The following is a 27,383-nucleotide window of genomic DNA, read 5'->3' as shown; positions in this document are numbered from 1 at the left end:
ATTTTAAAATCTTACTGGATCTAACATCAGATGCACAATTAATATTATGTCATTTGAAATAGCTTGCTGTGAATCTGTTGAATAGAATTGAATACGAGACAGTTATGAATCTGAGAAAAAATACAAGACTTCTGTTTTGTGATGTGAGTGCTGGCAAAGTTGGAAATTGCACATCAGTTTTTTTATGCAGTATAACCAATAGAAAATGGCCTCTACAGAATATCTGTCTGTGCTGATATAGCGTGGCAATTTAGTGGATAAAACTGGATGATAAAAGATCTTCGTGAACATGCAGTTGTTGGGTTACTGGGACATCATACTAGTATCATTTGATATATCTACGTTGAGTTGTGTTTGCAATACAGAGATGCTCCAGGTAGATCAAGAATAGTTCAGCCCTGCCAGATGTTAGCCCTGCTGCAGTCTTACTCCAGCTGTGCTTCTTCACTTAACACATCCGTGGTACTCTTCAGTTTTCAATTTGTGAGTAACATGGTAAAAAGCAAACAAACAAACAAGCTTAGGTTTTGATCTGCAAGATACATAAATGGTTTTGCTGTCATGTATCAAAATAGCGGGCTTTGGGAACTGAAAAGTTTTGGAGACTTTCCAAACATAGCAACTTTGGTTATTTTTGTCTTATCCTCATGCCAGTTTAGCTTGCTGAAGTCTAGTTAGAACATTAAATTTTAAACTGTGCTTTTCTTTGGAGCAATTTAATCTTTGTGACCAACCTCTATTTCATAAAGTACGTACAACTTTTTATCTAGATCGAGGGCATTTCTTCCATATATCCGAGTATGACTTACAGGATTTAATGGTTTTTGAAGTTCTAGCATGTAGGATAGCATTAATGTCCAGCAATTTTTATTGGTGCTTCTTACAACCCCCTGTTAATTGAAGCGAGAATGGAAAATCCTTTGCTTTAGGTTAAGCAGTTCATTATGGTCTTCACTATCTCAAGTCATATAAAGTTTAATATGTATATTTGATTGCTATAAATTAGTTTCAGCAGAATAAGGATAGTTTTAACTTTTTTTTTCCCTCCATCTAGGATGCTGGGACTTTTTATCCGTGGTGTTGAAGAAAATAGTAGATCTAGGCGTGATGGGCTCTTCCATGAAAATGAATGCATTGTGAGGATCAACCATGTGGACCTTATAGATAAAACATTTGCGCAGTGAGTGCTGTTTTACTGATATTTTTAACTAACAAGGATTTTAAACAATGCTGAGTTTATTGAAATATTCATGCAAATTGATAAATATTTATTTTGGATAAGATGACTGTAAAATTACTGTTTGGCAGAAACTTTGTGATTTTCTTTCTGAAACCTCAAAAAAAGGTATAGAATGAGGGCAAGAATTTTCTTGTAGCCTTAGTGAACCTATTCTGCTTAGTTAATTTAAATGACTTCGTGTTGTTTTTTTAAAGTTATCTTCACTTTCTAATTCTTCTTTTTTTTTTTTTTTTGCATATTTTCTTTGTAATTAGTTCCTCTTAAGAACTTCATAATGAATCAGCTTTGCAAAATATCTTTTGATGTTCTTTTGCAAAGGAGATGAGATTTTTCTGGTGCTGTAGCTTTTTTAGCATTTAGGTTTTTAGGAATACTAGTACTGTCAAACTATGATTAGTTGAGGTATATGGTTAAGTCTCACCTGTTATGACTTTTATTAAAAATCTGTTGACATCTACTATTCATCTCAAGTTACTTTAAGTTACAGGTTGCTTTGATTGGCTATGAATTGGTGACATTGTTGCAAGAAAGAATAGCCTCTCAAATTTCAGATATTTGCTGTAGTAATTACATAGTAATTTGTTTTTATCTTCTAATCTGTATGTTTAGACAGCTGAGTGTTTGTTTACGATATAACAAAAACCTATGGAGATCTCAAGGGAGTTGAGGCTAAACTTTCTGAACAGTAAGCCAAACATTCAAGGTATCTAGACTAAAATCAAATACGTAATTTCATTTTTAGGGATAAATATTTGCCAAATAGGCTTTGATAAAACCAACATAGTTAGTAGTAGGTATTAACATGTTTCTGTGGCTGTGCTTTTTTCCTCCTTGACAGGTTTTCCAGATAACTGCTTTCGGAATGATTGGTGGTAAAAACATCCTGATGTAATACTGCACATGCTATTCTCTTACAGCCACGATGGAGAATTCCTGCATAAGTAACTAAGATTACCAGAATTTAAATGTGAAGATAAGATTGCTTCACCTGTGCAGTTTTGTAATGAAGATGTGTACTTCTCAAATGAGTCTGCCTGGACAAAATCTCTTTCCAAAATTGCATATTTGTTTACATACTGGTCTCCTTTGTACTCTCTTCAGAATTTAACTAATTTTCCAAAGACGTTCAAAGCATAAGAGATGTACGTGGGTCTGAGGACTCTGTGTTTTTTTCTGTAGGGTTACTCTATTTTGGAACACTTATAAATAATTCAGCAAAACTTCCAATTCTCTGCCAGGTTCTCCTTCAAATTGTGAAATGCAGGACACTTTTTCTCCAAGTTTGTGAAAGACTGTGGGAGTTGGAAGGGAGAAACCAGTTATCTTAGACAGTCTTTATCATCAGGAGAGCAGAAGGGACTAAAAGTCCAATCAGTCACCCTCCTGAGGAGCTATATATTATAATCAAAGGTAGTGTGGTTGCAGTGGTTTTGGATCAGAGAAAAAAATTGTGGGTAATGAGGATTCTGCATCCACACTATATTCATTTGAGGGCTGAAGAGACTTTGGACAAGCTCTAGCCTCTAGGTCCCATGGCCTACTGTACTCCTTCCAGAACTGCCTTCCGCATCCTCTCTTGTTTCTGATTGCTGAGAATGACTGGAGAAAGCACCGTTCCAGGCTGAAATTAATCCCATGTATATGCCTTTTGGTTTTTATCTGGCACAGTACAATTGATATTGTAGAAGAAGTCCAAGTTGCAGCAATTCCAGTGACTGTGAAGTAGTATTGTCCTGATGACTACTGACCTAGAAACACTCATCAGATTCTCCTTTGAGAAGAAAATCTGTTTGCTAGTTTCAAATTGTCAGTTCTTCATAATCTTTGTAAAAACTGCTTTAACACTTGAAAGAGTTTGTTACATACTGTCTCATTCCATTTTCAGCAGTGGCTTTATAGTATTGCTCCTGATGATTGCTTCTTCTACAGCTGTAATAGCAACAACCTACTTTCTATATTCCCATGTTTATAATATTTATGTGTATTAGAACTACTGGTCTGCTTTTTCATTTGCTGTTAATCTATTCGATTACATTCTGTTGTGTTGTAGAGCTTCTAGCACCTCTTCTAATTGACTCCCTTATTTCTTTAAAGTGTGTGTTTGGGGTCTCCAGAAATGTAAATTTATCCATCCATTATTCTTTCGCTTTGAAGTGCAGCTAGTTATTTTGCCCCTGAAGACTGCATTTAGACTTTCCCAAAGGATGGCTTGTGTTATTTCCACTATTTTTTGTTTGTAGGAGATCTTATATTTTCTCTTTCATATATTTAAAATATTCATCCACTGGAACTGAGTTATTAAATTACTTTCTAACATGTGGCCAAGCATATACTTGCAAGGATGAAAATGAGGACCAAGAGAAACCCAGTTAAAGACTTCACATCCTTATGCTGTGAGCTTAAAATCAGGATAAGGCCTGTCCTTGAAAACCTGTAATCGTTGCAGATGCAGGGGGTAGTGCAGTTACAGTTTTGCTGAAATCTAACTCTCAAGAGTGAAGCTGGAAGAATACCTTCCCACAACATTCTTCCTGCCACCTTTCTCCTCCATGTTTGATGTTTCTCTTCAGGCATTGTATCCTGTCAGTGAATACAATTGTTCTGACTATTGTTTCATGTACATTTGGTATAGCCAAGGCTTTTCTATCTTGCAGCCGTAATGATTGTTGAGATTTCACTATGACGTCTGTGTCTTCATTTTCCCAAAAACAAAATCCCCTCAAAACAGATTTTTTTCTTTCCCAAAATGTGCTTCAGCTACTATTAATATTTGCATTTGAGTTGTCTTCTGCAGTGTGGAAAGGCTTTCAGTCCACTTCAGTTGAACCCTTAGAAAATGGGAAAGGAAAGCATAGAAAGAAGTCTCCTTTGCTCCTTCAGAATCCAAGGTTCACAGAATGTCTTGATCAATGGAGACTATGGGTTGTTCAAAATTCAGGGAAGACAGTGTATGAGCAGTTGTTTTGGCCAGGCTGTGTCTTAATTGCCTTGCAATAAATGAGGAGTCCAAACATTGTGCTGTTACCATACATCAGGTCAAGAGGAGCAGTTTTATGAAATGCTTTAGCACAATTTCTACTCCTATACTTAAGCGCATCTATAAAGACACTGATTAAGTCCAAGTATCCACATTTACAAGGAGTTACTGCTTGAAAGGTGTGAGTTATATCTACTTACTCATTTATGTAGAAACACACAAACAATGACCCCTTTTGCAGTCATCATGTTTCTTCAGATATCTGTATATCGCATGCCCTGATTGTTTTTGTTGCACCATTTACAGACACCATGTTTCTTGTGGACATGTCCATGTTTTCCATAGCCCCATTTTTTTTTTTGCTGTGGAAGCAGACAGCAGTTGTGTAAGGGGTGATGGAGGAATTTGGGGGGCAGTTAGGTTCTAGTAGAATAACTGGAGTCTTGAGCTTCGTTAGGATATATGTATTCACCAGAGCAATTGGTTGTAAGTGACCTTTGTGGCTGTGGGCCATCAAGCATGTAACAAACTTTTGATGAGTTTTTGCAACCAGAACTTCACTGCCTGATGTTCTGCATGGACAGCTGCATTACTTTATACTCTGATATGTTTTCATAGCGTTATAGGGATCCTGACAGATGTGATATTCCTACTTGAAATTTAAGGAAATGTTATGGTATAGAAATCTTATTTCATGCTTACTTTTTAGAAAAGAGATTGTGCAGATGTGAAGGTAATGTTATTTGCCCACATTTAAGATACATTTTTGTCTTCTTCTCTGTAAACAACCTCAAACAGTGCCCATATTTTCTGGTTTGTTATGTGAATTTTCATATCTTTCTTTTAAAGGGCTCAGGACATCTTCCGTCAGGCAATGAAATTTCAAAGTGTCATCTTGGAAGTCCTTCCTCCTTATAATCGAGAACAATACGAAAAGTCTGCTATTGCTCCCCTTTGTTTTCTGCATAATGATGACGAAGTTCCCAAAACAAAGATTCCACCTCCTGTTCATCCAAAGCCTACTCTGAAAACAATTAATCTTTCTGGAGCAAGCAGCTTGGATGCTGGTGTACAGGCAACACTACAACAAGCTAAGAGTCCCAACCTCCCACGTCTGGGTAGAAAACCATCTTCGCCCTCATTGTCTCCCCTTATGGGCTTTGGCAATAAAAAAAATGCAAAGAAAATAAAGATAGACTTGAAAAAAGGTAAATCTTTGGAGATTTTTTTTTTCTGTAGTATTGATACTTTTGAATGAACTAGTTAAAGCTACTAGCTTTTAACTGAACTAAGGACATTGAATGTACAAGCAAGTTATTTTTGGTTTAAAAGTTCCAAAATTTCCAAAAGGTAGAAGAATGTGAACAGTAGTGTTCTCAACAGTCAGCTTTCCTGTAAGTTTTGGAAGTGTTATCTCAACTGACTCATCTTAAACCATCTCAGTTTACCGGTTCCTTGGTTATGTGGAACATGTGACATGAAGAAGCAGTTCAGTTTTTTCCCGATACAGGAGTTTGAACTTTCTGCTACTGATGCTTATTATTTTTTATTCATATCTGCTGACTGACTTGTAATTAGGATATCTTTAAAAGGTATTTAAAAAATACTCTGCTCTGGTAAAAGGTATTTTAAAAATACCTTCTTAAAATTTAAAAGGTTAAATTTAAATTAAATTTTTAAAATGTAAAAGGTATTTAAAAAATACTCTGCTCTGTTTCATGCTGACCACAAATTTTGTCTTTCTCTTTTTTATTTTCTTCAAACTGTATCTTTTCATCTGTATTTTTCTTGCTGTCAGTACCCCACTTTTTCTGTGTATATTCTTAATTGCTACTCCATGCAGATGTCTGTCTCTGCATGGAACAGCAAGTTTATGCCCATGCAGTAAAGTGTGCTTAAGCAGATCCCAATTAGCATTTACATTTTCTGTTTAATTTCTGTCTCTGATTTGTCTGAGAGTTAAATTTGATGCTAGAAGTGACCTTTTTAAAAACTGTCTGTAACTTTATTCTTTTAACACATAATGAATGTAATCAAGCTGTCTTTTCTTAATTTTTGTTATTTCTTAAATCACTCATATTTTCTTCTGAACTCTTTAGCTTTATGTTAACGAAACTTACTTCAGAATTTTTACCATTTTAGATATAATGTTTTTGATTTTGGAATTATAATTTATATTTTTAGAAATGATAGGAATGCGATACTGACATGTCTGAAAACCAGCCTACATGGGCAGCAAATGTGCTCAATGAAAAAAAGATCATTCTGGACACCACTATTCTTGAGTGATTTTGGTGACCTATAAACAATAATTCTTAATATTGATTTTACTGTCTAATTATTTATTCAAATATTTATCTATTAACACTCAAGGTTGTTTATTTCCAAGTAAACAATGCCTTCATTAATGGCAGCTTTAGAACACTTGAATTTTCTTAACAAAATACAGTCATGTATGTTATGCATGCAAATCACATGACATTTTCCCATTTTCACTAACTTTCAGTAAAACCTGCTAAATTATATTTGTGCTTGTAAGTAAGCAATTCTGGTTGCTCTGATTTGTTGCAGTGGCTATTGACATTAATGTGCAGGGTGATGATAAAACCAGTTACAGAAAAGGTATGCTGTTTAAAATGACAGTTCTGGTTTGTCTTGTATTATTGTGGGTTATCTAAAAGCGTTTCCATCTGTATAGTTGTTGCCAGAGGATTTAAGCATGTGTGTTCTGACATTAATATAATTCTTCTCCAGATTGTGCAGAAAATATGTTCATGTTTACAGCTTTTTGTTTCCTTTTCTTTTTTTTAAGAGCTAACCCAAATGAGTGTCTGTGGTACGTTAGTGACATTGATTACTTATTTCAGTGATCATCATTTACTTGTTAAAACTTATGCTGGGAATTCTTTGTCTGACCTCCTAGGTCCTGAAGGACTTGGCTTCACTGTGGTTACCAGGGACTCTTCAGTACATGGTCCTGGTCCTATTTTTGTTAAGAATATTTTACCAAAAGGTGCAGCGGTAAAAGATGGTCGTTTGCAGTCAGGCGACAGGATCCTGGAGGTTAGGATAAACATTCATTTTATTTGCATTGATTAATCTTGATCTCTGGTTTTAACATACATGCTGTATTTCCTGTATGTACTACTGATGTATATAATCAAAATGTTTGACCTTGGTAAAATGCATCATGGCTTTTGTCCTGTTTGTCAACAAGTTTTTTACGATTTTGAAAAAGTTGATGCATACAGGGGTCCATGGAACAGTAGAACAAGGGAGATCTAACACACAGGTTCTTCAAGCATGAAAATATATCAGTTTAGAATAAAAGCTTGTATGGCCTCTTCAGCCATGTCCAAAAATCTGATTAATATTGAGGTTGTTAAGTACTCATTTTAAGGCAATTTTGCTCAAATTGGTCTTTTTAAAATTTTCAGATAGATTGTGACTTACAATTTCATTATCTAATGGGTTATTTCTACTTAGTAACCTCAAAAAGCTCTTAAAGTAAACAGTTTTAATAATACTTAGGTCTTGTTTTTGTACTTTTCATCTTCAAAGTGCTTTAGAAACTAATTAAGCCTCACAAACCCCCTGCAAGGTGGGTAAGTACTGCAGACCTGCTTTAGCAGATGGTAAAAATGAGAAAAAAAAAGGTTAAGTAACTTCTGCAGGTTCAGGGGGAGACAGTGTTAGAGCTGTTGCTAATTATTTGCTCTCAGTCAACAAATGACACCAGCATTAGATGAGGGGAAAATGATAAAAACAAGTACATACTGTTACAGCATCCTCTTTGCTTTTGTTTCTGGTAGGTGAATGGACGAGACATCATTGGCAGGACGCAGGAAGAACTTGTAGCTATGCTGAGGAGCACAAAGCAAGGGGAAACTGTTTGTCTGATTGTGGCTCGTCAGGAAGAGGCCTTTCTACCTCGAGAGCTGGTAAACTTATTTTTTCTTCAAGAGTGGTATTGAAAAGAAACTCTGTGTTTTAAAACTAGCCCAGGAAATGGAAGTTAACTGATGTTGGCTGAGAAAGCTAGCAAAGGATAAGTCAATAAGTCTTGCGTTGGAGAATTACTTATATTTGGTTTTATCTACTTCAGATAGAATTCCATAAAATTTATTTTCTTCCCAGAAATTACATCATAAGCATCGTTCACAGTGGAATATGGTAAATGAATTTTGTAACTGTGAGGTCAGGCATGACTGAAAGTGGATTGTTCTCTTTCAGAAAAGCAACAAACTTTAAAGCTGTTTAAAGTGCACGTAACGAGTCCTGCAGTTTATCAGTAATAAGCTAGTGATGTTGGCTGACCCTAGGTGATGAATCTTCTAAGCTGGGCTGCCAAACTGCAGAAGCAGTGAGAGGCAGCATTCAATTGTGTTCCTGACAAATTTTGGAAGTGAGCTTTTGCTTGACTGTGACTGTCTGACTTAATGGAAGAAAATCAGACATCCCAGAGCTTATCTGTAGCGCTTAATTTTCACTTTTCTTTTTAATGTGAGCATGAAACTGTGTTCTCTTTTTGTCTCACGTGGTCATAGGAGGACTACATCAGTGTAAAAGTGCTATCTGATATGTACTTGTTTCCCCTCAAAGAAGGTCATCTCTTTGGTCCCTCTTCCTTGATTGATGACAATACTTGACCTTTCATTAAGAAGTTACTGGGATAAAGGAAGGAGAGTATTTCCTGCTTTTGTCTCTTTTTATCTCAAAAGAACACAAACCCGCCTTGATTTTTTTCTTAAATGAAAAGCAAAAAGGGAGAAGGAAGCATCTTCCTTTACATTGTTAGCAGAACCTTCTACAGAAATTATCCAGTATGCTTTCTCACAAACGATTGCTGATAGTTTTCCTTTTGCTTCCTTGTTGTTGGATGGACCTTGCTGAGGTAAAGGCGTCCGCTGCCTCTGGTAGGAGGAGAGGCTGGAGAGGAGTTCACATACTGTCATGTGAACCTTTTCTCTTATGTTCCTGGTACCTCCTTTTTTCTGTAATAGAGCAATTGTAAAGTGTCTTAACAAAACCATTTTGGTTTCCTTCTCCATTCCAATTGAGTAATTTTTAAGGAGAATAATGGTAGAGTATATTCAGCCCTGTCCCAGGTTAATTGGACATTCCTTGTCAGTGGTTCCCAAAAGAGATAAGTTGGTCATTGTGAAGTTCGATTTAGGAAGCCCTGTGCTGTGGTGTCACTGTCTGTGTAAACCTTAGGGACATTTCTGAGACTCAAGTACAAAATTAGCTGTTACATTTAAGATTTCTTTTCCTTTACCATCTCTTCTAAATTTGAGATTTTTTTTTGAGACGGTGGCTCATCCAGTTTTGTTGTTTTTTCTCTTTGTTTTAGAAGTTTTAAGTTACAAAACACATCACTTGGAAAGTGTGCTTTTTCTAAAGGACGTATTCTTCTTTTTTCTCATCTTCCCTCAGCATTACATGTTATTCTTTAGTGTTGTAGTCCAAATTCTTTTGGAAATCACTGTAACAGTATGTGGCTATAGTAGGCTGGAAGAATCTAAAAGCTGTTTATAATTTTTACCTTCCCAATTGCCTGCTATTAAATTCTGGCCCCTACAGGAAGGATTAACTGCCTTTCAAAAGGCGACTTACTTTTGAATTGCATGATTGAAAGGTAGAAAGTAGCCACATTTATCCTGCTGGCTTGACCTTTGCTTAGATTGCTTTCTCTGCAAAGAATGATGCACAAGTGATGGCCCACACAGTAATAGTGATGATATGTGAGTTCTAATACTATTCAGTGTTTCTTTTGATCCTGACCGAATACAACATAATACAAATGTGAGATACTGAAATATATTAGATAATTTTATGGAACAAGCCCTTCTAAATTAGGAAGTCTTTCAGCAGCATCTGTTGGGTAGCTCATGATAGAAGTGTGGGTTAACATAGCACTGAACTACTAGATGTTGTTACTAACATGATTCATGTTAGGGTTCATGAGACATCTGAGAATGGTCTTAGCAAGAATTTTGAAATGAAAATCAGCTTTTTTGTTTGTTTTCAACTTTATCTGTGATATTTCATTAGACTAATCCTCTCCTAGCTTGAAAGTTGCAGTGCTGTTTTGATCAAAGAGGAGAAAAAAGCCAGCACTTCAAATGTTTGTTTTTTGGAAGGAGAGGTGGTGGAAAATCCAATATTTTTCAAGGACATTTGTAACAGCATGCTCAGACTGTGTAACATGCTTGCAGAGTTTACCGAGGTACATGGGGGTTTTGTTAACGTTTGACAATAGTAGGGTAATTGCTTTATATCAGACTTGTTCTTGATTTGTGCAAATTCTCTACGGACTTGAACATAACCTGAAGAACTATTTTCTTTAGATTCCCTGTTACTCATTTTAAGGAACAGGAGAAGACCACCGGGTAAATCTGCTCACTCTCCACAGCAAAGATGCCTCTGGAGCTTGGACCCATTAGAACCCATGCACAAAACTGCTTTCGAGCATGTTGCTGCACTAGAACTTGATACCTACATTGATTTCTGGAAAGAATTTGATGGCTGCATGGGCACAAAGCAAATAATGTAACAAAGTAATGAAGGGTGGCATTTGGTTGTGTGGATCTATAGTAATATAATTTGTCTTTACCTCATAACAAAGCTATTGTTTGGAGAAAGTGTGGTCTCGCAAATACTTTCTCTGCCATAAGCTACATGTGAGCAGAGGATGGGGGCTTTGTTCTGGTCATCCGTGCTGATGAATTGCTAGCAAACAGAAAAGCAGAGTAACAATCCTTTGCCACACCAGTGGAGAAAGATGTGAAATGAGTGAGAATGAATGAGTGTTGCAAACAACATTATTAAATTACAGAGAACTGTAGCTTCAGTTACACTGGGTCATGCAACATCTGAGTTGTACAGTTACATTGTTTGCACATAATGAGGGAATAAAATAGAAAACCCAATTTTTGTAGCATTGTTACTGCCTTAAAAAAAAAAAAAAAAGCAGGAGGATCTAATGAGATTTCTTTGATTGAAGCAGATCGGTGAAGTAGAATTTGGACCAACCACAGGCTGTTCTCCTTATTATCCAGTTAGCCAAATGTTCCCTGTAATTCATGCCAGCTGTTGACAACGTAGCAGCTGAGTAGGGAGCTGATTCCAAAACTCAGGGGAAGCTCGTGCTTCACTTAATTATAGCAGAGTGGCCAGTGATTAGTGCGTTCTGTAAGGTGCATTTGGATTTTAAACTGTTTAACAGTGATTTGTTTTGTAGAGGATGGTTAATATTACAGAGAGAAACTGTCTTAACTGGCTTGGATTTTCCAGCTCTCATCATAGTAAATGGAATACACAACAAACGGTGGCTATTGTTTTCTGTTTTGAAAGAACAGTGTTTTGATCACGCATGTTTGTTGCATCTTGTTTTTCTGTAGGAAAACTGTGTGATCTGAAAGTACCATTTCCTCTAATAATGATATCAAGATCAATTCTTTCCCTTTCTATTCCTTTATCCACCGCATATTGGTAAAACAAGCAAAGCTGCTTGAATGAGAGCAGCTCTGCTGTAATCCATTCCATGCCACTGCCCTCTGCAATTCTTGGAGGCTCTTTTTACTGTTCGTATTTGGTGCTTTTTTTTTTTTTTTTATGAGCCTCCAGGCCAGTGCATATTCTGCACACATGCAGAGACATGTCCTTGTGTTGCACTTGCCACAATTAATATAGCACTGAAAATATTTGGGTGCATTTGTTCTTCAGACACATACATAGTGTACATTTTTACATGTACTTCGTTTGTTCTGAGGATAGCTACAGCTTACCAGTTTTTTGTAATCATAATTTCTATGGTTTCTTGGCATAATCCCTGATTGCTGAAGAATGGGGAATAAACGGGAACAAACCAGCACTTGTAAAACAAAAGCTGGAAGAACTATTCATGTAATGTAGCCGTTGATCTTTGAGTCTTTTACACAAGCACTATATAGGATGGAAGGAATTAAGTTCAATTAAGCGTGCTTTTCTACTCACTGTGTGATTAACTTTTATGTTTCAGTGTTCCACTAATTAATTCCTTCCACCACCTTGAACTTCTATGCCTGAAGGAGAACTTGTTTGCCTGAAATGTTGTCTTTTTTGTTTTTAATATTCAGAGCTTATTTTCTATTACTTCCTTTTAATTGTTTCTTGCCCTTTTATGAGCAGGAAATAATAAATGGGATTTAAGCATAGACTTAAGCATTTCTGCACCTGTTTTGAGTCAAACCAGTGATTCTAATGCTGATAAACCAGAAATGATCAAATAATTTCAATCATAAAGTGATTCCAGAGAGTACCAACTCCTTGTTGTGTTTTTTCTATTCAAAGTAAGAGAATCTTGAGAAAAAATAGGTCGATATACATATTTTGGATTTTATTAACACCCATGATTCAGTCCTTGAATTGTTCTGCATAATGAAGAGAAGGAAATTTTGAACACACGTGACATCTTCCATTTTGAATTACTTTGTAAGTAGTACAGATGAAGTCATAGGTTTTTTCAAGATTTTTTTGAAAATGTTTAATTTGGGGGCTTTAGATTCTATTTCTTTTCTAATAGTTGAGAAATAAATGCAGATTGTGTCTACAGAAATGTATCTTCAGAGTGAAAAGATTGTGTAGTGCAGCCCCTCAAAGGTTTTCAGCTTTCATTGGCTATGTGTCTCAAAACATGGTTACTAGTTTATTGTAGCTTGCGGTAGTGGGAACTGTAGACTGAGGCATAGTTAAGTAGTTACTTTGCTCCCAGTACAAGTCAGTAGTAGATGACTCTTTTAGAAGGTAGCACAGCAAAAGGAATTAGCTCTTCTTTCCTCCCACAATGAACAGAAGGTTTGACAAGAATTATCCCATCATTTTCATTTCTTCTGGCTTTTGGTGAGGGCCCCTAACATATCAAAGGGGAATAAATAGCTTGAGTAATTCAGTATTTTTTTAAAGTGTATTCTCACCTAGGTCCATGTTTGCACTGTTTTGTTTGTTTGTCTTAGCAGGGTGTGCCATTAGTGACCATTTCATTGTTATTGCAATATGGAATGAAGGTTTTAAAGATGCTGTTATGAAGGCATCTGTCAAAAGAAGGATACGTGCAAGAATGACTTCAATTTGCTAGAATTTACTAGATTGTGCAAAATACAGTGTACGTTTTATATTGAGTCAGTTTCTTAATTGTCCCCGAACTCTTGGAAAGAACATAGAGAATAGTGCAAGTATCTTCTTTTCAGGCTTTTCTGCCAATAATTGTTATGTGGTGCTGTGATTTAAATACTGCTCTTTAGCTTTTGCAGGTTTTTGCAGAAAATAATTGCAAAGCGTGTAAATGTCTTATTTCCTTCATAAGCCTTTGAAAATAACCCTCCTGGGTCTCTTGCATTTTGCTCTCAGCTCTGAATGGCACTCCAGGGAGTTGGCATCTCTTATCAGAAATGAGCAGCCAGGCAAGGGGCAGCCAGCATACTGAGAGACCATAATAGAATGTTGGTCAAGGGCATCAGACAGGTACTGAAAGGTCTCTTGTTGTGTTAAACAAATGCTATTTCCTTCCTGGCTTAAGTGGGAGCTGATTTTTTTTGTAAGCTTCTCTTTTGGCAGAAGAGCAGTTGGATAAATAAGGCAACCTTTCCAGTGAGAGATATGCATTAGATTACCATAAATCCACAGATACAAAGTGCAGTGGTCAATGAGAGCAGGCGTGGTAAGATTAAATGAAAGGACTAATTGAAAGTGATGTCCCATGGCAGATGGAGGATTGACACAGTATTGAATGGATATAACCATGGACTAACCACAGAGGAAAAACTACAGAGCACAGTACTTTTTTCAGAGGTTACAGTTCTGTTTGTACTGGTGACTGAGCAGTTTGTGTGTTGTGGGAATAAGAGAAGACTAAAAATATATTTTATCTTTGCTTTAGAAGATTGGGAATTGGTTGGTGACACTTAATTACATACCAGTAAAATTTTAGGATGTTCTAGGAATCCCTTATTATAGCCTTTTAATTAAGAGATCAGAGACCTGAGGTAGAGACGTGCTTCTAAGAATTAAATACAATTGTTGGCAGAACATCAATTAATCAAATGTATCCTGAGACTCTTAGATGAAAGTTTTCCATCTGTGTTGCTGAACGTTACTTAGTACATATTATTAGATTTTCTGCTCTAAAATCTAGCAAACTCAGTGTTCTCTCTTTATTCTGTCACCTTCGTATAAATTCTTCTGAGCTTTTCTGTCTGTTTTGCAGTGATTCAGTAAATATCAGAATTGATTTTACTGAAGTTTCATGCAGATATGTAGGTAGATGAAAACACTCGTGCCCTGATTTTGTTTGTGAGGAATGGTACCTGTTCGGTTGTTAGCTCTGGTCTGTTTAATGGCTGGGTCTGGGCGGCAGGTGGAAAGTTTGCCTCTTACACTTCTTTTGTCTGCTGCACTCCGGTCTGGTAAAACTACATTGGAGGAAGAGAGGAAACCCTTGTCATCCCTAAGCAGTTGAGAGCACTCTGGAACTATGTGAGTGCTGGATGATACAACCAGAATGGAGCTTTGGAGCAGGAGCTGAGACTGGAACAGTAAGGAACACACATGACCAGGCTGCAGAGGGGACTGGGAAAATGCGCGTGCATATCACAGCTTGTTGCAACTGAGGAAGCCATTGAAAGCTGATGGACTAAAATTTAGCAGAGCTGAAGGAAAGACCCGTCAAGAAAGGGCAAAGCGAGCACGGGAGACCGATTCCATTTTTTTTTTTTTAACCTTAATACTGTTAAGTATGTTTTATTAATACTGAAGAGTTTTAAATCCCTTTTACTATCTGCAGTGTATCCATCTTAAAGGCCAGTTCATCTCAAAGCCATCTTGAGGTTTCATCACTTTGCAACTTGAAATTTGAGTTTTTATCATTTAGCTTGAGTTACTTACATATGTCTGCAGCACGTGGACTGATTTTTGCTGGGATAAAGTTAGTTTTCTTCATATTAATTTGTAGTGTGGTGTGTTTTGGATTTGTAATGAAAACAGTAGATGCTGAGCAGTGCTTACACATGGTCAGGTCCTTTCGACTTCTCAAGCTACTCCAACATCAAGCAGTATGCACAAGAATCTGAGATGTGACACAGCCTGGACAGCTGACTTCAACTGACCAAACTGACCATGCCACATAACATGGTACTTACCAATAAAAAAGTGGAGGAAAAAGGAGCAGAGGAGTTTGCTAGGGCTGCTGTTGCTCAAGGACAGGCTGGGCATTCTTTGGATAGTGGTGAGCAATTGTGTTTTGCTTCACTTGTTTTTATTTTTTCTTGGCTTTATTTCTGTGATATGTTGGTTTTTTTTCTGAGCTTTTTTTCAAACTTATGGAACTGTCTTTATCTTTACCTACTTGTTTTCCAACTTTTGCCCTTCTAATTCTCTTCCCTTGTCCAATTTGGGGGCAGTGAGTCAGCAGCTGCGTGGTACTTAGTGGCATATTAGGGTTAAACAAAACTCAGAAGTGGAGTATAACTTCAGTGATAAATTATCATGTAATTCCTGAAGTGCTGAGGTATGAAAAATTTGTGATGGCTGATAGATGATGTGGTTGTTGAGTGACTAATTTATAGTATTCAACTGTAAGAAGCTTTTTTTGGTCCAGAAACATATTTGTGTTGTTCGTTTCATTAATTCTCTGTTTGAGTGAATTCAAATTCTAGGATGATTTTGAGGTAAGAAATGTTTCTAATAGAATTTGAGTCTTAGTTCGTTGGGAAGGATTTGCTTTACCAGACCATAACTCAGCAGATGGAGGTTGTGCTATTGTAAACGATTGATGTCTTGGGATAATGTTTTAGCAACGTCAGTGAAACAGAAGCAGTGGGAATTCATCTCTGTGAGTCACTAGCAGCATTTAATATTCATACTTGCATAACGTAGGAACAGGGGCTATCGCTCATGAAATCAGCTGCCCAAATGAAGCAGTTAAATGATAAGCTGTTAACTTAAGGAAGTATAGAGCTCTTTTTGGTCACTGTTAAAAAGGCACTCTTTTCAAGAGCAAGTGAAGAGCATCAGGGTAATAATTTGAAACTATTTAGGGAGTAGATGATGAAATTAAATTTTTGATCCTGTTCATCTCTTTTTTTTTCCCCTTCTCTCTTCGTTCTTTCTCTTTCCACCCGCATTTTCCCACGAAGAGGAAAGGTTTTTTGACCCTGTATTTGTTCTGAAGAGACTTGAGATATCACAGACTGAATACCCAGACATTTGCTATGAGATGCCATAGAATGAGTAGGGAATTAAAATTTTAAGTGAATCAAGGCAGAGTTTACTCACTGATTTTTAGATCTGCATCTCCTTTTCTACATCCCTGTGCAGTCATTGACATGTTTTTCACCATTGCTCGTGGGTAACAAATATTTGATACTACAGTTAAACAAAGCTCAGCATTACTTTAATTCATCTTTTGCTGATTTTAGGGTAAGACTGAATATAAATAATGAAAAGGAGAGGTTACAGGTTATATATATGTTTTATATGTATAACACATAATTTCAGTATGTTAAACAAGGAGCACTTTCTGAAGGACTTCATGGAAGATGAGTGAATTTTCCAGTAATAGATAAAAATGACTGTTTACATTTGCTAAGGTTTTTGTATGATGAAATTTTCTGTTTCTCAAAGAACTTTAGGAAAGAGAATGGTACATTTCCATGATACAATACTACACAATTTCATGGATCCCAGATTTGTTTCCTCTGTTTTCCATAGAACCTAAATACTAATGAAGATTTACTATATTTGCTTAGTGTCGTGGTTAATATCTGCTCTTGAGTAGCTGGCACATCTAGGCAGCAATCTGGTAGGTTACTAACAAGAGCAAATGCATTGTTATGTTAAATGAAATAGGGAACTGTTACAGAACGTAGAGTAACTGAAAAAACTGCATTATTCAGCTTTTAGCAACTTACTGTATCAAAATGTAAAGCAGGACTTCAGGTAACAGGTAACATCAAGCAATTTGATGTCTGTGATGAAGGTAGGATGGGGATGGAGGAGCACCTACAAACTGTTGTTCAGCATTTTCCACACAAGTGAAGTATGAACTCATAGGTTTTCAAAGATTGTGTTCAGGACTTGAAATAAAAGTAACAGATCTGTAAAGGAATTGTCCACTTCAGGGGAGCAAAAGCACAGATGAATAGCTCAGGTACTGGAGATGAGTGCTGGAATCAAGACAGCTATCAGTGTCAGTGCTACGTCATTTTTATGTTTTGCAGATGGGCTAATTATATTGGCTTAATAACATGTAGCTACATTCTGGGAAGAATTTTAGTGTGATGTGTATTGGGATTGAGGTTTATAGTCCTCCCTCTCTGGGTCATGCAGTTTCTGTCTAACCAGTGGCTGCTTCTCATCATTGAAAGTGCATCTGAAATGGATGCAAGTATATTTAGTGGCTTCTGTTTCTATTCTTTGTTGTTGCTTTAAGATTTCAGTTTCTACTTATAAGAAATGAAAAATATATGGAAATGCTTTGGCTGCTGAGACAGCATCTGTACTGCTTGCTCCTTTGATGGCAGTTGCATTGATAGTGTATGGGCTGCAGCTTAGTGCCTGGAAAGTGTTCTTCTTCTTTAGGTAAAAGAAGGATTGGTCCAGCTGATGCTTGCCTGTGGCCTCTAGCTTATAACTTAACAGAAGACCTTTGAAAATGGGCCTCAGTAATCTTCTTCAACTTATGTTTGTGCATTCCCTTTTTTATTTTTTTTTAATGCTACTGTTACAAATAATAGAAAATGTCCAAATGACAAAATAAGCCTTTTAATTGGCTTAAGGTTATATGGAGAAGACGGTGTGGAATAAAATTTGATGTAATAAGGTCTTTTACACTTAGAGTTGGCATCTTCTATCAACACTTTACACCACAGTAAGTCTCCTTTCTCTAGTTTTATTTCTGTGAAGTGCCAGTACAAATATTTCAGACAAAAATTTGTTTTTTCTTTAGTCTCATTGTTGTAACTTGCTTTAAAAATAAATAAAAATAAAAAACAGCTCAACAAAAACAACCAGCAACATGCAACTCAAAAAAAATACCAGGTACAGTCTACAGTAAAGTTCCTTCTGATCTTCCCTAGCAATGGATACTTGACTTTGCAGTCTTGTAAGCAGTAATCTAATACAGGTAAAGTCTTTACATCAGCCTTTACCAGAAGGGCAGAAAAACCTCTGTGCGTGATAAAAGTATGCACAAAGGGAGTTAGTGCAGAATAAGTTACTGCATTTTTTGATTCTCACTCTCACTTTTGCTACACCAACTTCCCTCTGTAGACAGGCTTTTTAAGGATGTAATTCAATTTTCAGAGGGGAATGGAATTTAACAGTACAACTGTCATTACAGTTTGTGAGCTGCAGGTAAAGACAGAGTTTTATGGCTTAAATTTTTAAAGCAGCTCTGTTTAAAATAAATGTTTTATATTCTGCTGCAACATCAGTTTTAGGTCATGTGAAACTAGGCTAGTTCACCTTCTTGTTAGACATATTCCTAGCTATTGTTAAATAGAGCATATTTTAAGCTGCATCATGTGACCAAATGTCTACTAAATACACTGTTGGTTGTAACATTGTTTCTTCAAGCTACTTTCCAGAAAAGAGAAGTACTTCTTACATGAGCCTATATATACAGCTGGTGCCCTATTTTCACCCATTTTTTCCTCATTTTTTCCATCAGAAAGGAGAGCCAAACTGCAGCATTCTTTCTCCAGAAACCACAGAGCAGCTGACCTTTGAGATTCCTCTGAACGATTCTGGCTCTGCTGGACTTGGTGTGAGCTTAAAAGGCAACAAATCTCGGGAGACTGGAGCGGATCTTGGGATTTTCATCAAATCTGTTATTCATGGAGGTGCTGCTTTTAAGGTATGGAGTAAACAAATCAGGCTGTGGTTGCATTAGAAATCTGGCAGTTGTATGTTTGGTCCTGAATCTGTCTTGGTAAATATTCTGTGAATGCGGAATTTTTTGCCACACTCCTCTAGGGGAGCTGTCAGTTGAAGCAGACCCAGTGGGGCATTTGGATACTGCAGGAATGGCAGAGGAGGAAGATTGAGGGAGTGTGGTTGGGAGGAGAAGCCGTGTCCGGTACTCACCACGGCCCAGAGTGGCGAGAAAGAAGCGGGAAAGTTTGCTGTGCTGCTAGATTTGGGGATGGAGAATTTATCAGTCAATCTGCACTGCTTTTGGTCTTCCCAAAGTAATACAGGAAGACCCATAAAACAACTACTAGAAAAAAGAATTTACAAAAAATATGAATTGGCAATTCTGTGAGGTTAAGAATTATGATTTAATAGAATATTTAAACTACTGTTGTCAGCATGGCTTAGCTGAGCCTGGAATCAACTGTGCAGAAGTTACCAGTTGCTCCTCAGGTGGATTGAGTTGGTAAGGGACAGTATTATGAATCCCTCTTAGAGTTCCACAAGAGCTACTGTATGTTTTTAATCAAGAAGTATTTGGATTACTTTCTGAGCTTTAGGAAATTTATTTTTTTTTCAGATAAAACTTGAAAAAAGTAGCTTTCTTCAATTCTTTTAAAAACAGTCTTAATTTGAAAGCACAGTACATGTAGCTCTTATGGATCCATAATGTAACTTTTTTCTCGTTACATCAGAAATTCCTTACAGTTCTCTTTTCTGTAAAAATACCTTTTAATTCAGTTTATGTCAATTCGTTTACAGACATCAGCCTCCTGAGTTAGTTCACAGCATTTAAACTTTCATAATAACCTATTTATGACATTTGGTAAATAGTAATCATCAAGGCTTTAGCTCTGATTTGAATGTTTTCTGTTCCTATTAGTTACCTGTCCTAGTCCCACAGTTATTTCAGAGCTTGGATCCTTTGAAATGTAACAGCCTGATACATGCAGTGCAGAACTCTGCCTGTGGTTAATTCCAGGGCTAAGTGACAAGTGAATAAAATAATCTCCTTGGTGTATATCAGAACTGAGCTAAAGTGTGATTGGCAAATTAGAGGTACATAAACTCGTGCATGTCTGCCACAGAGTACAACTCATTTTACTGTAAAGATGAAGTTGCCTTGCTTTCCCAGCTCTACGTTCCCTGAATAATTATCCACACCAGTTGCAATACCAGTATATGGCACCATGTGTAAATTCATTGTTTTGACTTGCAAGGCTTGTGGGCTCATGTCCCAGGAGCATCAGTGGACATACTTCCTGACCAGCATTGCCTTGTCAGAGGTGCATAAGCTGACTCTTTAAAGGTCCTTCTGTTTACCATGCTCTGTTTTCCCAACTGTTAGACCAGAACAGTTAATTTTGGCTTTGAGAGGTCTGCAAACTAATAAAACAGGGCTTCCTTACCCATACCTAGGTAAGTGTGCATCTGGCACTATCAGACTCCATGGCTGGAATGTTATTTTGTCCCACAGTAAGCTGTGGTTCTGTGACTTCATCTCTGTACTCCCTTGTACTTTTCACCAATTGCAACTGTGTATTAATAGATCTGAGTGTGGGCTCCAAAGCAAATGAGAGAATAGATGAGGCTCTGGCTTTACCAGAACTGCTTGAAGAATCTCCTTTCCTACGTGTTTTATACAAGTACTCAGAGAGTGCAGTCATTTTGGCAGTATCTTAAGACATGGTTAACCGTTGCACATGCACAGATAACAGCTGTCTCTCTCCTGTCTAATGATCTTCATATAGAGCAAAACAAAATGAGTGACTATTAACAATTAATACAATTTCTTGTATCAAGTTAAAAAATGTGCATTCATTTGTGTGTAAATATTTAAATATGTCCTTATTGTCCTTATTTTACAAGCTTTCTTGTAACACATTTTTAAATACAAAGCTTTTATTTCCAACTGGTAGTTGTCCAGAGCATTTTCCCATGCTATTCATTGTAATTGTCTCTGAAATGAAGTATTATGGATTTAGGCGTGTGCATTTGCTTTTCAGTGTATGAAGTTTTTATGAAGTTTTGTTGGGGAAGTATAACATGGGGAAATCATAATGCTTACTGTGATGAAAGTTCTCTCACTATTTCTTAATATCTGCATTTAGAGCTTAAAAGGTGTTCTGATTTTTGATTTTGTGATATTGTTAGATGCTAATACAGTGGTATTGGGGGTGGTGGGGAGGGAGCAGCTTTGTCCATACAGCCAACACTTGTTCTCAAGAGAATATATAATATGGAGATGATGAACACATTTGTTTTGTTGCTGAAGGAAGTGTTCAGTCCCTCTAATGCTGTATAAAGGTTTTCAATACATAAAATGTCTTTCTCCAGTGTACTTTTTTATAATGAAGAGTTATTTGTAAGATGTAGACAGTTCTTAATGGTTACTTTTATGAGATTGAACAGAAATTCTGAAGAAAGGTCACCATTATTTTAGTGTGTGTTTTTGGTGTTGTTTTGAAATGTTGGTACATGAATTTAGCTCTAATGTATTAGTAGCATTTCAAAGCTTAGTAAAAGGATTCATGAAGAATGTCAGGGAAAAATTGAAGTCCTTTTCTTTTTGTGCTAGTTTAAGATTTTTAAAAATACCAAACCTTTTTGAGTCATATATGCTGCAGTAAGCCCCAGTGGTGGTTCTCTGTTGTGACTGCAAAACCCAAGAAAGTAAAAAATTCCTTATTATTCTTAGCTGATCTTTTAATACAGTGTCCTGCACGATTAAAACACTTTACTTTTGCTGATTGATTTGTTGGGGCCCTTCTTAAGTTCCTCTTGTAATTTCTGAAGTGTCTGTTTACTTCCACTCTAAGAAAGTGACTTCTTGATATTTGTAAGTATGCAGAGACTTCTATGTGAGGAAAACTGAATGTTTGGCTGAGTTTGAATATGTCATCTTTCCCCACACCTTCAGGGAATTTCAGCCTTGTTCATCTTGAGACACCTTGGCTTTTCACTTGAGGTGAATTCATGATTATCAGGTACTTGCTGTCTATTGCAGCTATAATGAAGCAGAATCATTATTAGAAATAATAAAATATTTTCTGCATGACTGTTTGTTCAAATCAAACATGGTATAGCTTCAACTTTCTTCGGGCTTCTGAGTGCTATTGCAGTAAACGTTGCTTGTTGTGTGCAATGGGTGGTGAACTGGATTATTCCAATGAAGGCTACCAGGACTTCCTCTTAAGTGTCACTGATGTACTAAGGAAGATAACTAGGTGAGCTTTGATTACATAACTCCACAAGGAATGTGGCTTTATGTCTCCATGCTGTACTGTAAAAACATAAAAGTCTTGTCTCTTAATGTGATAGCCATGTGGTAGTAGGTTTTACCCCTTACTGTGAGTCTCTACACAAACCCCGCATACTGAATAAACTAGGGAACAGTAACTTCACCCTTTATTAGAGTAGCTCCATTGCAGTTTTGGAAGTGGCATTTGAAAACTGTTTTGCTGAAATGCCAGATATTTTTCTACTCAGAAGCCACAAAGAAACCTACCTTTCAGAGATGAAAGAAAAAAATGTGTTAAAACAACATTTGGTTTGTTTTGAGCCAAACAGATTGTCTTGTAGTTCAGTCTTCTAAACCAGACCATTACACCAGTGATGTGAAAACCTGTTTGAAAACCTGCTTAAATACTGGGGTTTTTAGTCTTTAAACAGCAAGAAAGTTTCTCTATGAAATACTTTCTACCTGAGCATATGTGAAAACATCATTCAGCTGACTTCCAGTCCTGCCTTGGACAGTTGACTTTGCAAGTGTGGTTGTTCAACATTTATTAAGCATTTATGTTTTTTTCTCTGATCGATCATAAAAGTTTAATTTTGCATTGAAGTGAAGCGTATTACAGAATGGGAAGAAGCACGATTCATCAGAACTTATTTAAGAACTGACATGATTAAAATGTAAATAAATATGAAATGTCATGCAAATGTATAGTAAGACATTGAAAAAAACAGGCCATTTCAGGGGTTTTTGAGGCTACAGTGGTTCATTTAAGAATCTATTGTGTTCTGTACAGTTGCATAGTCAACAAATGTGGTCATGACAAGATGCATGTGACAATATATTTGTATGTACTTTAGTAAGAAGAATGTGGGTGCTTATCCACAGAAAGGAAAAAAAAATAATCCAGGAGCCCGTGGGACCTTAGCAGGAGGATGCTACGACCTGTAAAGTTTACAGTCTCAAGAAAACTCACAAAAACTAAAATCTCCTTCCCTCCAACTCATGTTGCCATGAATGACTCCATTCATTGCAGCAAATTTTGATAGAACACAAAGGAATTGCAACATGTGCAAGTAATAAAACTTCCTGTTCAATAATGTTAACTCTTCTCTCCCTAAGCTTTAGCATATGCAATGGCATCATTTTGAATGTAGAGAAAAGGTGGGGTTAACCTATTGACTTTGCATGTATGTAAATTTATATTGGCATGAAACATTCAAAAGAGAGTTGGGAGAGTTTTCTGTATCCTTTCCAAATGGTATTACTGTTTCCTATTCTTCACTCCCATACTCTTCCCAGAAAAGCTTTTCATCCTCCTTCATTTCCAGTTCTCTTTCCGTCTTTTTTTTCCTGGTTTATTTTTGATGCTGGTTTGTACTGTTCTTCTTCAGCTCTGTGACACCTCTTACTAATCATGCTCTGCTGTGGTAATGTTAATGATACCAAGTTTAAAAAAAAATCACATAAGCAAGCTAGTTTTTTCACAACTACTGTAAGTCACTTCAGCACAAATGCCTGAGACTTGGCAGCAATAGCATAATAGTTAATTGAACATCTTAATGGTAGAAAAAATAAAAATTGAGAAGTATATATATTTTGAATTACTCAAGTGCATGAAAAATGTAAACAGTTCAGACGAGTGCCTTATGCAGAGTATATAATGTGTCTATGATTGACTCAGATTCATTGTAACCAATATTATGTTTTTCTATGGAAGTTCTACTCCTAAGCTTTCTTCAGAACCCTTCCATACTGGATTTCTTTAGTCTTTCTCTTCCTTTGAGGTCTGATGCCAGTGTGATAATTATGAACTTCACAAGCTTTAAAAGAAACTCTTGTCTCTAAATGTAATATTCCTTGTTTTCTTGTTAAAGAGAAAAGTCACAGCACCTTCTTTTCTTAAAAGAAATAAATCTCAGATTATGCCAACAATACCAATAGGACTCCTAAATCATAGAATAGCAGTGTCCACAGTTTTATTACACCCACAAATGTCAGTTAACCTTGGCAATGAAACGGAACGACTTTCTTCAAAGCATAGGCTACTTGGTATGTCTGAGCCACAATTTTGTCATTGGCAGCAGGTTTGGACGTTAAATACATGAACAGTGCTAATTAAAATATGGATGCTTAATTCTTAATGACTGTTCTGAACTGACAACACTACCCCATATGGCGACATGGTAATTGTGACTAGTGGGACTGTAAGACAGAAGATTTTGGAAGTATCCTTTTCTTACCATGCCCTAGTAACAGATAACAGTGCATGTAAAATACATTGCAGTATTGCTTCACAATTGTGCAGCAGATACTAACAGCTATGATGTGAATCCTTTAAATGAACCAAGAACTCCTATTCCTGTTTTCCTTTTCTTGGGAGGGACTAATAAAAAATAATTTGCACATGAAAGAAAAGCAGCAACATGTGCATGTACTTCTGTGTTAATTACCTTGTGAACTATTCACAAAATGTAGTAAATGGAACAAGAAATTGGTTAATGAACATGAAGATTTTTCTATTTAAAGATGTGGTACTATGTGGTCTTTTGTTTCTTACATTAACACCTCTGCCAAATGCTTGCTTATTTATTTATTTATCTATTGTAGGATGGTCGCTTGCGAGTAAATGATCAACTTGTTGCAGTAAATGGGGAATCACTTCTAGGCAAATCAAATCATGAGGCTATGGAGACACTGAGGCGCTCCATGTCCATGGAGGGGAACATTCGTGGGAGGATCCAGCTAGTAATTCTTCGGAGATTGGAGGCACAAACAGAGGTGAAGCAATAAATGTATTTATTAGATGAATGGCTTTCTAGTTTCAGTATTTTTGGCCAAATTCATGACTGCGGAGAGCTTAACCTGGCAGAATTAATTCCTGACTTCCTGGAGACACGCGGTGCTTCTGGTTGACATCTCCTGAGCTTGCTGCTCCTCTTGAGGCTAGGCTAAAAGTTGCCTCTTAGTTTGAACAGAACAGTTTGCTGTTCTGATAAGCTTTAGAACAAAAGTAAAATAAGGTGGATGAGTGAGAATTAATGTGCTGATGTAGTTTTGACTATCTGCTACTTCCTCAGTGGCAACAGTTGAGATAGATTGTTTGAATTCTTCTGTTTTTATTTCTTATCGTGATCGATGTCCTTAAGGTGATTTGGATTTTACTTCACTCTTTCTTTTTCATTTTTATTACTTTCATTCATTCCATGATCTTGTGTTTTTAACTGCACTTTTCCTTTCTTTTTCTTCACATATGTTTGCACATACACATGCTCTTTCTCCATCTTTTTTTATACATGAATAGATGTGTATATGAGTATACTAGCCGTCCTAACTGCTCATCCTAGTTGTAGTTTTAACCCTTGAGTAAACATTTTAATACATTTTTGACATCTGTTCCTTAAAATAAAAATATATACTAATCAATTTGTAGTATAAATTGTAAAATTTCCACTACAGAATTCCAAGAGATGATTTTAAGCTGTTTATTAGATAAATATTTCTGAACCATTTTTAAATGTTGAGAACAATCCCATTTTTAAGTGTATTCACAAAATATAGAGGAGAAAGGCCAAGAGCCTTGTAGCATAATTAACTCTTAATGTTTTCCTGATACGAGATGTATTTGATTTACTACAATCACTGATTATATTTAGAATTATATTTAGAAGAATATTACTTGCTGAACATTATGCTGTTTGTTGGGAGAATGCTTTGCATAGGAGCCTGTCAGTCTTGTTGGGAAAATATGAAAAACATTCATCTGTAATTCTGGAATATTTTAGAGGAAAACACATTTTTACTTTCCTTTTCATTGTGTTGTGATACAGCATTTTGTATATGGTTGCAGGTACAAATGCATGTTGCATTTATTGTGCATTCTTGTGACATAAGATAGCTCATCTTCTAATAAAGCACACTCTTCCAAGTTTTCTTCATTTAGCAATAGCCAAATTTTTGAAAAAAAAAAATCAAAGCCCAAAATCTGCAACACACTTCCAAACAAACATCATATTGACCTAATAAAAACAAGGCTGGTTTTTATAGATAACTGTATAGTTCTGTATGTTATCCAAATGTATGAAAAAAGTAAATAATCTTGACTCATGCCCTATGAAGGATGCATGATGAGGTCTTGATTGAATCAAATTCATTTTAGACAGAAATTAATTTTTATAGGCTGGTCTTTAGGTTCAATTGTAATTCCATTTGAGTCTGGAGACCATAGCAGAAATGGGTTGTTGCCCATTCTTTTCTTTCACCAAGACAGCTTCCCAAGTAGTGCATCTCAGCTTGGTAGAAGCAGAATGCATTTAGAAATGCATTACTGTTTTTATTGGTCAGGACACTAATGGAGGTCTTCCATGACAGCTATGTTTTATAAGCTGAATACTCTAAATAGGCTGGTCACTGATCAGTTGTTGGGATATTGATTGTGTCATTTATCAAAGAGCTGGAAAAGCAGATTCGTTGTTGTTAATTTAAGGCTCCCTATCTTACTGGGTACAGTCTTGGCTGTTGCAAGGCTTAATTTAGCTAGCAGTAAAAGTAGTAATTGTGGGCCTTGCAAAGTGAGGAATCTTACATAAAATAAAGAATTTCCAGTCAGGAAAAAAACCATAATTGTCAGTGTGCCATATTCGGGTGTGTTTCTGTACAAAGGCTCAAAATAACCTTTTCAAAGGGCTCACAGTGCACAAAGGAGGGGAGAATGCTGCATGTGCTGCCTCTCCACTGAGACTGGATGTGTAGCCATATCTTCTCAAGCACAAGCATCTCTGCACTGGTTTGCGTTCTGTGCTGATGTTCATATTTTGCCAATTAAAAAAAAAAAGTTATCCAAGAGCTTGAAAGGCAAATTACAAGTGATTTAACACACATTCCTTTCTCATGCACTGGTTTGCAGGCAATCACTTGCCAATGCAGTGAGCATCTTGTATCGTTGTGCAAATAAATTGTAGGAGTTAGATACATGCACTTCT

The 27,383-nt window shown here is 36.5% G+C and overlaps 1 protein-coding gene across 1 annotated transcript in view; it reads left to right on the top strand.

Moving 5' to 3' along the window:
* The window catches only part of PARD3B (par-3 family cell polarity regulator beta), a 374,909-nt gene that overhangs the window by 158,265 nt on the left and 189,261 nt on the right, over nucleotides 1–27,383 (top strand). Inside the window, exons 7-12 of the mRNA XM_021398013.1 lie at nucleotides 1,055–1,180; nucleotides 5,067–5,425; nucleotides 7,141–7,280; nucleotides 8,030–8,158; nucleotides 18,925–19,110; nucleotides 25,012–25,182. Of these exons, the coding sequence (XP_021253688.1) occupies nucleotides 1,055–1,180; nucleotides 5,067–5,425; nucleotides 7,141–7,280; nucleotides 8,030–8,158; nucleotides 18,925–19,110; nucleotides 25,012–25,182 (1,111 nt within the window). The remainder of the gene's footprint in view (nucleotides 1–1,054; nucleotides 1,181–5,066; nucleotides 5,426–7,140; nucleotides 7,281–8,029; nucleotides 8,159–18,924; nucleotides 19,111–25,011; nucleotides 25,183–27,383) is intronic.

This window comes from Numida meleagris, chromosome 5 (genome assembly GCF_002078875.1).
Source record: "Numida meleagris isolate 19003 breed g44 Domestic line chromosome 5, NumMel1.0, whole genome shotgun sequence".
Lineage (NCBI taxonomy): Eukaryota > Metazoa > Chordata > Aves > Galliformes > Numididae > Numida > Numida meleagris.
This window is presented reverse-complemented; position numbering and strand designations above follow the sequence as displayed.